Genomic DNA, 15,252 nt, shown 5'->3' on the forward strand with positions numbered 1-15,252 from the left:
CTCCCGGGGGGTCGATTATACGAGGAAGCAGGGTCCCCGCGGAGCCCTAGCGCTAGCCACCCGCCGGCGGATTCCCCCAACCTTCCAGCTTTCCTAGGTTGCAACTGGCCCCCCGCCTGGACCCAATTCAATCCCTTTACTTGGGACTGGAGAACAGGCGTTAAGGGGGCAACACCTCAGGTCAAAGGGAAGATAGCGTCTGTGCCTTCACCGCCTCGCCGGCCCATCCCCCTTCCTTCTTTCCCCTCCTCCCCTCCTCGCCCCCTTCTCTTCCGCCCAGAGGGAAGGAGGGGGCGGGCTGTGTGTGTGTGTATGTATGTATGCATGTACGCGTGTGTGCGCGCGCGCGGATGCGGTTCGTCTGTGTGTGCGTTCGGTGTGTGGCTGGGTGTGGGGTGTGGAGTATATTTGGTTTGCGCTCGGACGTGGAGCGTGTGTTTTGCGCAGTGTTTGTGTGTGCATGCTTGTAAGTTGTACATTTCTGCCCGATTATAGTGTGACTATGTGGGTGTGTTCGATGTATGATTTCTGCCGGGTTCGTGGTCGTGTTGTGGTGAGTGTGTATATGTGTGCAGTGTGTATATGTTATGCTCATTGAACCTTGTGTGCATAGGTGTGTTTGATGTGTGTTTACCATTGGATGTGCTATGCCAGTGTGAGTTTATGGGTGGTGTTTGTTGGGGTGTATTGTGTGTGAGTGAGTTCATGAGCAAAATGTCTTTATGTGAGCCTACTTAAGCTGTGTGTGTTAAAAGGTTCATGTGCATGAAGGTATGGAGTGTGTGTGTGTGTGTATTTGGGTGTGATGTGTTCATGTGTGGGGGGAGATGCATGTGGCCAGTGTATGGGCTCAGATGGAGGGCTGGAGACCATGTGTATTTTGGAGTGGAGTGCTGCCTGAGCGGACTGGTATAGTGTGTGAGAGAACTGGGTTGTTAAGAGAATCCAAGTGACTGCGCTTGATGGGTGTTTTTTTTTTTTTTATTGGGGGAGGGGCGTTGCCCAAGGACTGGGACGAGAAAGGAGGTAGGGACCAGAGACTCTGGCAGGGTCGCCGCTGGCTTGACCTGCTGTGTCTGGGTCCGCCTGCCCTTGGCTGGTGCGTCATCGCAAGGCCTGCTGGGGCAGGGTGTGAGCTTACCTGGCTGCTTAGAGGAAAGAAGAGGAGGGCGCTGCACGTGATTGGCCAGGTAGGGCACCTAGGGGCGCGGTGCAGGGGCTGGTGGGAGTAAACTGGAGAGATTCTTGGTCACTCGCCCAACACCCCTCCCCCCTGGAGATCCCAGTCCTTGCCTAGCTGAGCCCAACTATTTGCTCAGGGCCTTGCTGTTTCACATCTCCTTGGCTTTGTGTGGGCAGATCCAGTTGCCTGGAATCTCTTTTCCCCTGGGCCTCGTGACAAACTCCTACTTATTTTTCTAAGACCTAACTTAAGAGTCACAAAACTTTCTCTGATTTTCTCCCTCCCAGTTGAAGGCTCCCTCCTTTGAGCCACCATAATTACACTCTTCATACTTCTCATGACATGATCATACATAACTGGATACATAACTACAATTATTGGTCTCTCCTTTTAAACTCTGAGCTCCTGTAGAGAACGTCTGGGATATAGTAAGAGTAATGGTAGTGATCATCATAATAACGTTACCATTTATTAAGTACTTGCTGTGCACCAGGCACCAGGCTAAGTGCTCTTACAATCATTACCTCTTCGAGTCCTCACAATGACCCAATGAGATAGGTGGAGCTATGATTATCGCTATTTTATACATCACACATCAAGCTCAGAGTAGTAAAGTAACTACTCCAAGATCACACAGCCAGAGGGAGGTGGAGCTAGTATTTAAATACAGGTTTGCTATGTTCCCTAAACCTTTTTTCTATACCAGGCAGCCTCACCCAGTCTCCTGATTCCTGCTAGGCATTGAAGTCTCTATCAAACAGTATCATTTCTCAACAAATCTTTCTTTTGAGTTTACTGACAGCACCAAGAGTGCTCAGCATAATTACTTTCTTTGTCTCTCAGATAGCTGATACCTTCTCCACCTAATTACCTGCTTTGTTGACACCTCAAAATCTTTAATTACTCTAGGTTCATAAGCACCTCACCAGCTCCTGTTCTGGGAGCTCTCCTTAGGCTGGTGCTGAAAGATCAGAGAATGAGCATTGTCTAGCCATAGGGTCAGGGGAATTGGGTATGGAGAATGATGGAGGCGAGGGGTCAGAATGGAGTGAGGGAATGATTTCACAGTTCCCCCAGGCCTGTTTTTACAGCATTACCACCAGAAGTTGGTATGCAGTAAATTTCAAGCAGGACAGTCATCTCCATATCAAGCTGCACATTGAAAAACAAGCAGATTCCCCCCCCCCCCAGAAAAAATTCCTGAATGGCCCTATTTTGTATTATTCATGTTTGGTGGGGGAAAGAGGGAGCACTGTGCTTGCCTAATGGGGCTCATGCTGCTCTAATGCCTTCCAAGCAGCCTCATATGAGAAATCCAAATTAAAACAATACATGGGGGGAACACATTTATGGCGGGGTGTCAGGCCAGTCACAGCTTCCAGCTCAGCCCCTAGGGAACCAGCCTAGACTGCTGCAAAGAGGTCAGGGGGTGGAGAGAGAGGGACAATTCAACTGTGGTGAGTCACTTCACCACTTTTCAGGGGGGAAAGCGAGAAGCATGATTTAAATTGCTACAGTTATTATTGTGCCCTCTCAACTGGCACAAATGAGCCTGGTGTGTGGCCGAAAAGCAGCTGGAACATCCATAAAACTTCCCTGAAGCTGGGCCTGGGTCAGCACCTCATCCTGGGTGGGCAGGAAAACCATTGCCTAAACTAATATGTAGCCAGAAAGTCTCCTTTTGAAAAAAAAAATGGTGCGGGGTGATAGAGAGGCCAGTCTCAGTCACTCAGGGCACAGACTAGCTGAAGCCCTTGGTAAGTCCATATGAGGAGTTCATCAGACTTTCATTTCTCCCAGCATCTAGTCTCAGGCATTTGGCTTTCCTGCAGCTGTGGATCAGTCTGACACCTCTTCTGAATATACCAGCTTCTCTTCCACTTCCTCAAAGTCACTCTTGTGAGCCCTCTCCCTCTTCTAAGTTTCTCTTCCTGCCTCCCATCCCAACACACACACACACACACACACACACACACACACACACACACTACTTGGAGCTTAAAATCTGCACTATGCCTTTTTCTCTTTGGAGTTTATAACATGAGGATTATAAATTATATGGAGAATTGTAAAGGTGGAAAAATGCTTTAATAACTCCCATTACTCTCAACTGTAAACAGAAATTTGCTTGTTTTCATATTAAAAACAACCTGTTAGGGCCAAGGTACAGATGTGAATTTTTTTATTGAGGAGAGAGATCTTGGTTTCGCCATGAGAGTAAAGCCCTTTAAAGATGAGAATCTTTGACTTTTCCGTAGGGGCAGAGGAGTTTTGGAGTGAGAAAGCATTGAGTTATATCCCCGGCTCCATCGCTTCCTTGCTGTGTGATCTTGGGAAGGTTACTTCATCTCTCTGAATCTCACTTTTTTTTCTTATGTATATTGGAGATATTAACACCTGCTTTAGAAATGCTCAGAGGACTGAAAGGGGTAGAATATGGAAAGCACCAGCCAAATGCCTAACGTGCATAGAAAACATTCAAGAAAAGGTTAATTCCCTCCCTCACTGTACTCCCCTCCACCTTTACCGTATACCCCAGTGTCTCAACCACTTTGTTCAGCGACTGAAGCCGACTGACTGAGCTGCCAATTTTCCTCATTACTAATGTGTCTGACACTCTTGAAATAACCCCTCTTCTTTTAGGACAATGTTTTGATCAGCCTAATGCAGCCCGGGAAGAACTGGACCCTTAGTCCAATTCTCACTCTGCAGTTTCTCCTGGCAGTGTTAATGAGACCAAGGTTTCAGTGGTAATACTCCATGCAGGAAAGTTTCAAACTACCTGCCCAGTATCTAGACTCCCCCCGCCCAGTTATGAAATGAACTCCCCAACCCTCACTGCAGGCCCATTCCGGACCCTGTCTCCTATATATACATGCTGTGCCATGGTACTCAAGGGAATGACAGCATGACTATTTCCTGGCGAAACTGCCCCCCCCACTCCTGCTTGGTCTTCCTTATTCACTGCCACCCTAAAAATTAAAAAGGATTTCAAAGGCCACTTCTTCTAGCAGCCACCAAGGTTGGGAGGCAGATAGGGTGACGAGAGAGATGGTGGGTATTTTTCTGATATCTATTTTACAGCACTTAAAATACAGCTCCAGTTAGTTGTTTATCTGTTTGCAGTTAAAGGAAAGTAAAATCTACCCTTAGCCTAAAATCTAAAATGGTCAAGTGAGAGAAGACCCCTCTCTATGCCCTTCCCTCCCTGATGCTGTTGCCTCCCTCTAGAGACAAAAGTAAGTCACTACAAACAAAAGCTGCATTTAAGAAGGAAGTGGTAGGAGGTTAAAAAGTTGAGCATTGGGGTTCTGTAGAATCCCCTAAATTGAGATTTGAGGTCGGAAAAAGCTCTGAGAGGCTGGTATCCAGGTGTTCCAAGTCTTTGGAAGATGCCTTCACCTTCTCCTTTTCCCTCACCCCTCTTATTAATCTTGCATGCTACCCCTCACTGACCCCAGACTCCAGCATGCAACATTATCTCTTCGGGAGTCCTTCTGAGGATTTTGGAATTTAGAAAAACTTCTCCAGCGCCTACCCATCTCTGCTTCTGAGGAGGCCCATAGCCTCTGCTTTGAGGAGGGAAGAAGGAGGGTTAGCAATGAAGGGTCAGCGTACCACACCTCTGGTGAAGCAGGGGTTTAGAATAGGCTCTGGCCATTTAATAAGCTTCCCTGAGTGCAGGGACCTACTAGTGGCTGGGTATTGGGTGCTCATCCTGAGGAAGCTGTGCGGTTTCTCAAGAGGTGTATCTGAGATATAACAGTAGCTGCCAAGGCTCATCAAACATGCCATCTACCTACTTCTGCTGATACATGTGAGAACAAATGATACTGCCAGAAAGAAACAGAAAGCATCTCCTAGTGACTCAGAGGGCCAGCAATGAAGACACAGGTGGTATTTGCACTGCATCTTCCAGTTGAAATGTGCATTTTTTCTCAGAAAGGAATCTACAAGTAATCAAATAGATCAAAGATCAGAATTTGGACTCTGGGCAAGGGAACAGCACTAACATCATATTGACTACCTAGCAACTGTTTGTTGTATATCAGCATAGGGCTAGGAGCTTTGCAAATGTGATCTCTTTTAATATCATTCAAGCTTTGAAATCACACCAAGGCAGGTCAGAATCCTTGCTCAGCCACTGTGTGGCAGTGGACAAGTTACTTAACTTCTCTGAGCTTTTGTGTTTTTGTTTTTGTTTTTGAGCTTTAGTCTTTAAAATAAAGATAAGAATACTTACCTCGGAGACAGTTGTCATGAATGTTAAATGAAATCATTTATGTAAAGTGACTGGTTCATAGTAAATCTTTGGAGAAGGAAAAAAACACATCTTTTGATACCTGAGCCATAGAGTATTTAATGTAATTGATATACCATATGAATATGATTATTCTTATTTATAACCTGGAAATGTAGGCATTATTATATCATTTGAAGAGAGGTTAAATAACTTGCTCCCCGCAACACAGGGCAAAAACAGGCCTAGATCTCAAACCAGTTCTGCCTCTTCCCACCCAGTTTTAGAGGACATTTTATGGTCATTGAGAAGAGGCTGACTTGATCTAGTCATTACATTTAAGCTACAATTTGAAGGGGAAAAAAAGCCCTTAGATTAAACACAGTATAGTGGGATTCTAGATAATCATCTGATTTATTTGCATATAACAGGCCCTGTATTATCCTTTTTAAAACATTTTTAAATTATAAGAGTAATATAAAAACAAACGTGATAAAGGTTTTAATAAACAGAAATAACAATTATGGCACCCACTTAATAGAATCTCTTACTTTACTTTGTTGCTGAATTTTCTTCCAGTCTTTCAAAAATGCATACTTGACACAATTATAATCATACCGTTTCCCACATTGCTACATATTCTTCATGAACACCATCTTTATGGCTGTAGACTAGTCTAACAAGTGGTACATCGTAGAGTCTGTTTAACCATTCCACTAGTGTTGGACGTTTAGGTTGTCCTAGTAGATGAGCATGAATAAAAGAATGATGTTGCTTACAGCATTGCCATAATCACCCTCAGGGACCTGGTGTCCTGTTCTATCAATGCCCAATATGCTTTTCATCATTCGATATTTAAGTTTGATGAATGTCAGCAATACCACTGGAGCCTGAGGTACGTTCTGCAAGAGTATTATTTTCTGCCAGTTTTCATCGCACAGATTCTGTCTTTAAGCCTCATGGTGGGTAAAGTGGCTAATCTGAGAGCGTCACATTTTTTTTCCTATGGGAAAATGTCTTTTGAGGTGCAAACAAATGATTTACAAAGGAATTTGGGGAAGTCCTACCATTGGTGAATGGGGGTGCTCATCTGATAGCATGACAGGGGGAGTGGGATGTCGCACTGGCAAACTTGCCCCAGCTCTGAAAAAATAATCCTGTTACAGCTGAATTGGGCCTGGTCTCAGCAAATTGATTGGGTCCCATCTCCAAGGAAAGATCAAATTTGTATGTAAAGTGGGCTCCATGGTCCCTTCAGCTTTAGAGTTTTGGCTGCTTTACAGAAGTTCAACTGTCTGAGGCTAAATCCAATGCCAAGAGCAAACTGGAAGAGAGAATTTCAAGTGGGTCAATCGTGCTGTCCCTTTCCCTGGGAAAAAAGACCTTTCTGGGCCACTATTCTTCCCAAATCTCCATGATGCCTTGTCCAGATGTCTTCATATGGTTGTCCATTGTCCACTACCACCATCAAAAGATTACTCTGACATACCAACTATCTTCTGGGAAAATTGGAGGTGGGTGGGTGAGAGACATTTAAAATACTTCCCCCTACTCTATCCAGCCAGTGGCCAGCTACTTCCCTCCACCTCTGACTCCAGAGGATTTCAGGAATATATCTGAAGGGAGGCACCCATGGCAAATTATAGCCCTACAGAATATTAATAGTTATGTTGTACAATCACATGAATAGTTATTATTCATATTGCACAGCATTGGTCAGGGAAGAGAGTAATGAACAGGTTCTTACCTGGTCAAAAAAAAAAAACTGTACCCAAAGACTAATTATTGCAGAGTGCTGTCCTGTGACTTAAATGAGATTATACATGTAAAGGAGTGAGCCCAGGGCCCAGCACCTGGGAAGGGCTTCACATATATTGGCTGCTATTATGAGTAATGGAGCTGGTGTGGGCAGTGGCATGCTACCAGCATATGTGGGGGAACAGGTCTCACTAGAGTAGACATTCAGTAGCAAATCTAAGATCTCACACTTGGGTTCAAACACCAACTAAATAAAAAAAAAAAAAAAACCACCAACTAAATACAGAATGCAGACACTGAAAAGAACTTGGCTTGACTGTAAAAAAAAAAAAAAAGTAGCTTCAATTGAAAGTACTTCCAGTATGAATAAACTATTTGTGTGAACTGTGTGGTATGTACGTGAGATTTATGTGTAGGATGTGCACATGTGATATTGGTATATTGTACTGTGTGTGAAAAGCACACGATGAGAGTGAAGCATGTGTGTTTGTGCATCCGTGATTTGAATGTGGGCATGTGTGGGTGTGGGAATGTGTACGTATGTGCTTATTTATGACTAAGTATCTGTGTACCATGAGTGTCATGTAGGCTTCCAAAAGAGGGAAAGTCAGCCATCCAGGACTATATTTACAGGGGCACAGCTGGAAATCCTCTTTTGGCCAGGTCATTAGGCATTCACAACTTGGAACATGTTCAAAGAAGAGCAGCTAGATGCGGGTAGGAGACTTGCAGCCATGTCACATGTCCAACAGATGAAGAAACTGGGGAGGTTTGGCCTGCATAAGAATAGGGGTGAGTGGGGGTGGGGAAATGGGGAGGGCTGGCACTCTTCCATTGTGAAAGGATCATGAAGGTCAGTGCCAGGGCCAGAAGGACATAGATTTGGGTTCCATTTAAGGAAAAGTCTTCAAATGTAAATAGACATGGATGTCTTTAGATAGGGATGGGCTTTCTTGTGTGATATTAACCCAGTTCTAATGGGGTTATTCCTAAAGGAAACTTCCTATTCGTGATCTCATTAGAGTCACAGACAACCTTGTAGGCCAGGTGGGGGTGGAACAGTTCCCCTCCCTCCTTTTCTCCAACAGGGTGCCTGGGCCATTAAGGCCTTAAAAGGCATTCATAAAACTCCCTCCCCCCTTTTTTCCAATTTACTAAGCTCACATAAACTTGAACAAATGTACAGAACAAAAAATTAAACTCTCTGTGTGTATGCAGATATCTTTCCTTCTCGGAGATCTTGTGGCTTGCCAGAGACTATACTTGAATTTGCTAACCACGCTGCAATCCCTGAGCAGTAGTCAGACTCCTGGGATGGTTCTCAGCAGGGTGCTGAGGCTGACAAGAACTGAAAACAAGTTTTTGCTGAAATAAGTTGTTGAGGCCCACCCTCTCCCTGCCTCTCCTCCCCGCCTGTGAGGGGGCAGAGGAAAGAGGAGACAGCCCCAGGTTTTGTCTATGGCTGGTGACCAATGACGCACTCTCACCAATATAGATTTTGGAGGTGGAGACTATGGAAAAACAGGTGGCAGTGGGGGCAGGTGGCAGCCTGGAAGGGGTGGGGCCTCCCAAGGGGGAGTGAAGGACAGTGTGGGTAGGGGTCCTGGGAAATCTCAAAAAGAAACAAACAGTCTTCTGAAACTTTAAGAAGGAAAAAAAATCGGTTTTCAAAAATGTGCTTTATAGAAGCAGTTCCAGGAAAGGGGTGAAATGCCACCCACATTTTTTGATCCGTGCTGTGATCTTTGCACATCTATGGCCTCAACTCCACAGGGAAAGGGGAACAAAGCATTGATTTCAAGCACCCAAGTAAAGACCCAGGCTAAAGACCCCAAGCCTCCGCCCCTGGGCAGTTTGGGGCAGTGGGCAGTTGGCAGGGCAACAGAACCAGATTTGCTGCCGACTCCTTGTATGACCTTGAGCAGGCCTTTTGCCATCTCTGGGCTTCAGTGTCGCCATGTCTTAAATGAAGGGGTTGAATTCGACGACTCTAAGAGGCCCACGGTGATATTCCGTAGTTAAGGTTGGGATGCTAGGGACAAGATTCGGCCAAAAGGACCTCCCTCCCCCCTCATCTTCATCGTCCCTGGGCCCTGCCCGCGCAGCCTGGAACATTCCCCCTCGGGGCTTTAGGGCCCTTGGGTTGCGGGGTGGCGCGTCGGGCCCCAAGGCTCCGCCGTCTCCCCGCGCGGTGAGCCAGCGGCTCCGCCCCCGCGCTCACCCCGCGTCCTGCCCGGCCATTAGCGCGATTGCTCGCGGTTCCCGGCAAAGCTGGTGATTTATGCGGGGCCTCGACGGGGCAGTCCCTGGAGCCAGGAACAATTAGCTAAAAGCCAGCGGGAAGGGAGACGAGGGGGCGGCGAGCCAAGCCCCAGGGCGCCCAACCGGGGCTGTGGCCCGCCGGCTGCCCCGGGCCCGAGCGCCCCAGCCCCCAGACTCGGTGGGCCCAACTCACCACGGCGGGGGCGGGGCTCAAAGGCCGAGGCGAAAAGGCAGTCCAGGATCCACGCCATGACCCGCGCCGAGTGCCGGCCGCCTTGCAGCTGGCTTCCGCGCCGTCCCCGCACAGGGCCGCCCTAAGTAGCCCCCGGTGACCACGCCCTGAGCCGCACCCTGCACCCAGCTCGGAGTGTCTTGGTCACCGGACACCTCGGGCTTGTCACGAAGGGGGCAGGGCCTCAGGGGAGCGCCCCCCCCTCCCTCCGGAGGAGAGGCCGCTGGTCCGGTAGCCCCTTCCCCCACCCGGAGGGAGACCAAGATGCAGCTCCTGTCCCCGGGAGCTCACTCTGAAGGCGAGACCCTGCCCCTACCCCGGGGAGCCCCGAGTCTGAGGGGAGACGCCACCCCAGCCCCGGTGAGCCCCGAATCTGAGTGGGAGGGGAGGTCTCTGCCTCCAGGAGCTTTTGATCAGGTGCGTAAAAGCGGGCCTGTCCCCAGGAGCTGGAATTTGTAGGCGAGTTGGTGCACCTGTCCCAGGGAGCCTCAGATCTGAGAGGGAGGCTGTATACCAGCCCTACAAATCCCCGCGATTGCGAGGACACATCATCTCAGCCCTGGGGAGACCCAGTCTACTGGGGAAGCGGTGTCTGCCCCAGGAGCCCTGAATCAGAAGGGAAGGAACCGTCTCAGCCCTTGAGAACCTTCTGTCCTAGGAGAGGCATCACCTCAGTCCTGAGTAGCTCCAAATCTGATTTTAAATCACTGTTCCATTCTACAGAACCAAGAATGTGAGTAGGAGAAAAGAGCTTTGCCCCCTTGCCCACCCAAGGAGCCCCAAAGCTGAGACTAATTTTACTGCCCTTGCCTTTGCGGCTCCCTCAGAGAAGAGGGAGATGCTATGCTTCCTGAGAACCTTCGTTTTTAGGGGATTAAACTCCAAGTGAGATGAAAGAACGCAGTGTCAAGTATATGTAAGTATGGAGTGCCCCCCAGGTGCCACTGACTTACAGATTCCGCCGCCTATACTTTTTGCTCAGGGCCCTGGCATAGGAGGGGCACCAACATTTATTTTTAGAAAGAATTTGATATCTGATATTTCAATGGGGGTGGTGGTACTATGTTGGATTTTATTATACTTCTTCTATGACTTTGTATTTTTAAATTTTAAATACATATGGGGGCACGTACCATAATGGGTTCAGTGTTTAGGGGCATCTGGTAGTAGTAAACCAGCCCTGAGCTGCTTAAGTCCAGAGGCCCAAAATAATTTCTCCCCCAATCCTCCATTGGCAGTCGTGGAGACGTGACTCTGTGCCTTGTTTTTCTCCACTGGGAGAAGGCGCTCTGTAGATCAAAATTCTAGTGAGGAAGTAGCAAGAAATATGAAAAATCCTCTTCCAACAGCTCGATTGCAGGCCTAAGGAGAGGAAACTGCAATCACAAGTCCTTTGGGGAGAGCAGTTCTTACATTTGCTTTGTTAACCACTGATATTAGCATTAATGCAGCAGAAGGGGTGCATAAAGTGGAAGAATCACCTGTACTTTGTCATGCAATTCTTAGCAAAGTTGAGGTCTAGTCAGAGTTTAAAGGGTTTCCTTCCACTCATTTTCCTTCCTTTCTGGGAAACATGGTACCTCCCTGCCTTTGCACCAATTTTAAAATCATTTCCAATTTTCTCTGTATTCTAAAAGCAATCAAAGACAACAAACATTCACCATACCTGCTCTTTTACCAATTTCTGCTGTACAAATACCCAGTCATCCAAGCCAAACAAGTCTGACATCTAGAAATGTCCAGTTTCAGGCCTTGGATATTGAAATCTCAGCCTTACCTCTTCCCATGAGCTTATCCACCACCAGCTTTTGTCATGGCATCAATGGGTTTCTTGTTTTTTTTTTTCCAAGATGAAGGAGGTGTTTTTTTTTTATTGTTGTTGTTGTTTTGTTTTGTTTTGTTTTGTGTTTTTTTTTTGTCTCCCTCCTGGGGCGGCTGCCTGCCCAGTCCAATCCAATGGGCCTCAATAATTAAAGTTTCTCTGCTTCCAGGATAGCTCTACTAGAGGTACAAACTCCTGACAGCTGGCCTTTGTTGCCTTTTTCTGAAAGATATGATGTGGTAAAGGAACAAAGCTAAGGATCCTTACAAACCTAGATTGAAAGCCCAATTCTGCTATGTACTAGCTATGTAATTGCAGGAAAACTATTTAGAAAGCCTCTCTGAGGCTTGGTTTTCGTCATCTGTCAAATGGGGATATTAATGGCTGTGAACAGGTTCCAGCCAAACTAAGGCTAACTCTTTGGGGAAAAAAAGAGGGAGAAATATAAGTTCAGAATTCTCAAGAAAATGTACTTAACCATTCGAGTTAGCAATTTCTCCTCTCCATTTTTTTTGACCCACCTCCTCTGCCACTTAATTACTTAGTGTTCAGTTTCCTTTGAAAATCTTTACCCTTAACTAAATGTCACATAAAAGGGGAATGCATTCATCTATCAATCCATTCACTCATCTGACAAATATTTATCAAATGTTCTTTGTATGCAAGATATTGAACTATGTATATAATGTTGGTTCACTGAGTGAATGATTGCACAACTGTTTTTAAGTGTATAATTTGAAAACCTATACAATAACCTGAAAATATACTTATGATTATTTTAAATGAAAAATAATCAACATGCAAAATGTATGCACATTATTATATAAACAGTACTAATAAGCTTATACATAGGGGGAAAAAGGCTAACAGGAAATTCACCAGAATCTTAATATTGATCATATTTAAGCAATGCAATTATGGGTAATTTTTAACTGTTTTATTATTTCCATATTTTAGTATTTTCCAAACTTTCTTTAATAAACATATATCATTTCTGGAGTTAAAATACACTACTTATAGAAAAACAAATCTGTAACCTTGTCTGCGCTGAAGAAAGGCTAGGGGAGTGACTGGTGCCTTGAGGCTGGGGTCGTGCAGAGCACTGGGGCTGACTTTGGAGACCCAGAAAAAGCTGAAAGTTGCTCCGTGAGTAAAATGCAGGACTTCTTTCCTGTGCAGAGGCACATAACCAGTTATTACTGCTTCTTCCCAAGAATGCAGAGCCTCTTAGCACCCTCCTCCACCAGTCAGAAGCCTGCTAGCCTGAACCTGCAACCTCTTACCTAAGGTATGTACTCACAAGGGGCCTGTTGGGTATATCTGCCCTCACCCTAACAGTGCAAGGCATAGAGCTTGACAGCTTGTGGCCTCTGCAGGGTCTTTCATTGCAATTCCAATTAAAAGCCAAGCACCATGCTCCTTACTTCTACTTAGGTCATTGTCTACCATGAGGTCTTTCACAGAAAGAAAATATATTTTAACTGGGATATTTTAACGATGATGAAATCAAGCTGGGGGCTTGTTGACTGTGAGAAGGAAGACTTCAAACCTTCCTATTTTTTTTTCCTGAAGCTCAAAAGCACTTGTCACCCAGGCGAACAGTTGTTAATTAAATGAGATTTCAAGAATGAAAGCTGGTCATAAGTTGGAGTTTCACAAAATATGGCCCATTGGACCAGATGTAGCAGAATCACTTTGGATGTGCTGTAAGGATGCAGATTCCCTGCCCTCATTCGAGACCTAGTGAATGAGAATTTCTGGGCATGGGGATCAGAAAACTGCATTTTTAGCAAGCTCCCCACAGGGGCTCTTATATCCAATAAAATTAAAGAAACTCTGGTACAGTGGAAAGACATCTTTCCCTGAGAACCCTTGAACATGGTGTCTCCTCATTGCACTCCAGCGACAAGGAGCACTGGGGCAGCCTTCTGGGGAATGTGATCCCTTTCACCCTACTCTACTTCCCTTTGGTGTGTGGGTAAATATATAACAGCAGAAATTGAGCAAACCTTAAAACTCAGTGGGGACTAGTGGCAAAAAAAGCATACTCCATAAAAGTTATCCATTTGGATTTTCTGAGAACCCTGGTATATGCCTATATAGCATTTTTCAGTCTGGCTACCTCATTTGGACTCCCTACTTGTTGGGTTCCTTGTGTCACACAAAGACAGCTGAAGTACAGTGGAAAGAGCGTGGCATTTAAAGTTCAAATATCATGGGAAGGGAGAGGCTGGGCATCCTGACCTACTGGCTGGATGAGCCCAAGTAGGTCAGCTACCCAACCTGAGCACCAGGCTCCTCTTTATCTAATGGAGATCCCCAACCCCTGCTCACCTCCCTCAACAGATTGTTATGAAGGGCTCCGCAATTTCAGGAGGGAGATGACAAGGGACTCTGCCTCCAGGCCTGTGGATGGAATTAGCAGATTGGCAACCCTGTCTCCCAGCACCTCCTTTAGAGGAGTCCCATTAGAAGGTTTACGTGGTGTACATAGGGATCATATGTGCTCTTGCAAAGGGGCTATTAACCTTAGGACCTCAGGACTTTGCCTCTCTGCTTTTCTGTTTGGGAAAGATTTATCTGGGTTCTTGGTAAACATAGCGAAATTCTGGCACGGGGGGTTGGGGGGTAGAGCTTCCTCATTTTTCAAATGAGATTATACAAAGAAAACTGGAAGTTCCTTTCTAGCTACTTAGCACTCCTAGAATACATTGCTTCCATAGCACATCTTTTCCTGCCAGAACTCGATTGCTTCCAAACTTTTCATATAACCAAAGCCTGACAAGGTCCTGGCACTATTGTCATGAGGTAGAAATAGGAGAGAATTCTTCCCACTTTTAGTTAGAAAAGCTGAGGCAAAAAACAGTAAGTGACTAGCCCAAAGCACCGAGAGGATGAGAGATGAGCCAGGACCAGCTTCCAGATCTTGTTCCCCACCCCCATCACCACCCCGTTCTTTTCCAGTACCCCTCACTAGATCCCAGGAGCTGTCTGTCACAGTGTGCTGACACCACTCAGGGAAATGCAAGTTTCATCTTGACACCAGAAAGACGGAGCTACGATTACGCTTCAGTCCCCAGGGAGGCAGAGAAATTGCTTTTAGTTGACAAGTGCATCTCCCACACACATACCCCCTCTGGTTGAATAAAAAGATAAAATCAAGTTTAAAATCCCAAATGCTCACTTAATTTTGTAAAGCATTTTGCTCTTTGAGCTAGGGGTGGGCAGGATGAGACAATTTTCCAACTCGAGAAGTTTTAACAAGGTTGGGAAGAATAGTAGAAAATAAGGGGGAGCACAGAAACACCAGGAAGAAGAAAAAAGTATAAAAGTGATCTTTCACTTTTGTGCCATAATCAATATGAGAAAATGGAATTGTCTGAAAAAACAACCAGAAAAACTGGGGTGTGTGTTTATGTCTTTTAAAAACAGCAAGAGATGTGAGCCACTGAGATTTCCATTAGAGATGAAAATTCTGGGGCTTCCAGTAACAAGAGATTGGGGGCTGAACAGGAGGACTGTCCACTTCCATGTTAACAGAGATTTCCAACCTGAGCTTCACTTGCTCAGAAGGTCATCTCTGCAAATCACTTGCCTTTACGTGTTTAAGTGTGGCAGCTACCAGTGTGCTCTCATAATCTATTTTCACATCTAAACCTCATACAGCTTGGAAGGTTGGCAGGACAGAGACTAGCACAATTCCCATTTTATAGATGAAGGGACCGAAGCTCAAGGAAAGGTAGTGACTCACCCAT

General features: G+C 45.9%; 1 protein-coding gene across 1 annotated transcript in view; it reads right to left on the minus strand.

The window, feature by feature from the left end:
* ARHGAP36 (Rho GTPase activating protein 36) overlaps positions 1-9,823 on the minus strand; it is a 31,190-nt gene extending 21,367 nt beyond the window's left edge. Inside the window, exon 1 of the mRNA XM_077887969.1 lies at positions 9,637-9,823. Coding sequence (XP_077744095.1) covers positions 9,637-9,694 — 58 coding nt within the window. The 5' untranslated portion in view covers positions 9,695-9,823. The remainder of the gene's footprint in view (positions 1-9,636) is intronic.
* Between the last annotated feature and the right edge of the window lie 5,429 nt (positions 9,824-15,252).

The sequence above is a fragment of the Canis aureus genome, chromosome X (assembly GCF_053574225.1).
Source record: "Canis aureus isolate CA01 chromosome X, VMU_Caureus_v.1.0, whole genome shotgun sequence".
NCBI classification, from domain to species: Eukaryota; Metazoa; Chordata; class Mammalia; order Carnivora; family Canidae; genus Canis; species Canis aureus.